Source organism: Penaeus monodon, chromosome 31, assembly GCF_015228065.2.
Source record: "Penaeus monodon isolate SGIC_2016 chromosome 31, NSTDA_Pmon_1, whole genome shotgun sequence".
In the NCBI taxonomy this organism is placed as follows: Eukaryota; Metazoa; Arthropoda; class Malacostraca; order Decapoda; family Penaeidae; genus Penaeus; species Penaeus monodon.
Genome location: NC_051416.1, coordinates 15,229,952 through 15,230,750, shown reverse-complemented (window position 1 = coordinate 15,230,750; position 799 = coordinate 15,229,952). Strand labels below are relative to the sequence as shown.

General features: G+C 42.1%; 1 protein-coding gene across 1 annotated transcript in view; it reads left to right on the top strand.

The window, feature by feature from the left end:
- Positions 1–799, top strand: part of LOC119593048 (discoidin domain-containing receptor 2-like) — a 26,281-nt gene that overhangs the window by 8,899 nt on the left and 16,583 nt on the right. The window contains exon 5 of the mRNA XM_037941949.1: positions 3–182. Coding sequence (XP_037797877.1) covers positions 3–182 — 180 coding nt within the window. The remainder of the gene's footprint in view (positions 1–2; positions 183–799) is intronic.

Genomic DNA, 799 nt, shown 5'->3' with positions numbered 1-799 from the left:
AGACGGGCTGCTGTCGTACTCGATGGCCGACGGCGACCCGCGCGGCGGCGACGGCGCGCTGCGCGACCTGACCTACGACGGCGCGCGCAAGGACGGCTGGCTCTCGGGCGGCCTCGGCCAGCTCACCGACGGCGAGACCGGACACACCAACTTCCGCGTCGACGCCCTCGGAATAGGGAGAGGTAAGCGGTCTCCTCATCTCCTCTTCTGTTCGCCATCTTCTCTTTGTTAACGATGTCTTTCGGAAGGAGGGGAAGCAAGAAAAAAAAACATTTTCCTTTAACTTTTTCAATAGTTTTTCTTCGTCTTTTGGGAAAAGGGAGAATTGTTTAGCTGAAAAAAAGAAATATCACACCAGAAGGATTTATTAGCAGGCGAGACAAGGGTATCGAAATCCTCTTGTATTTCATCTATAGCTCTCTGTTATCTAATATCGAGGAAGCGATAAGAGTTGGATTTTTAAAATTCATTCTCCATTTTTCTTTATTTTCGTCTTATGACCCGTCTTCTTGTTTGTTCATTTTTTCTCCATTATTCTTTATTCTCTCTCCTTTTTGATTAAATGGTGACCGAAGATTATTTTGCAGTTATTAGTAGTTTGTTAATTTTTTGGGTCATCGGAGAGAGATTTTTATTGTTTGTTTTCAGAATTTGTTATTATTTTTGTAATTAAAGTATTGAAAGTAAACCACTTCGTGCATACTCCAAAATTTATATATGATAGTAAAATATAGGATACACTTATCATCCAAAGCTTTGGGGAGGGAAAGATGGTGAAAAAAGGAAGGGATGATAAGAT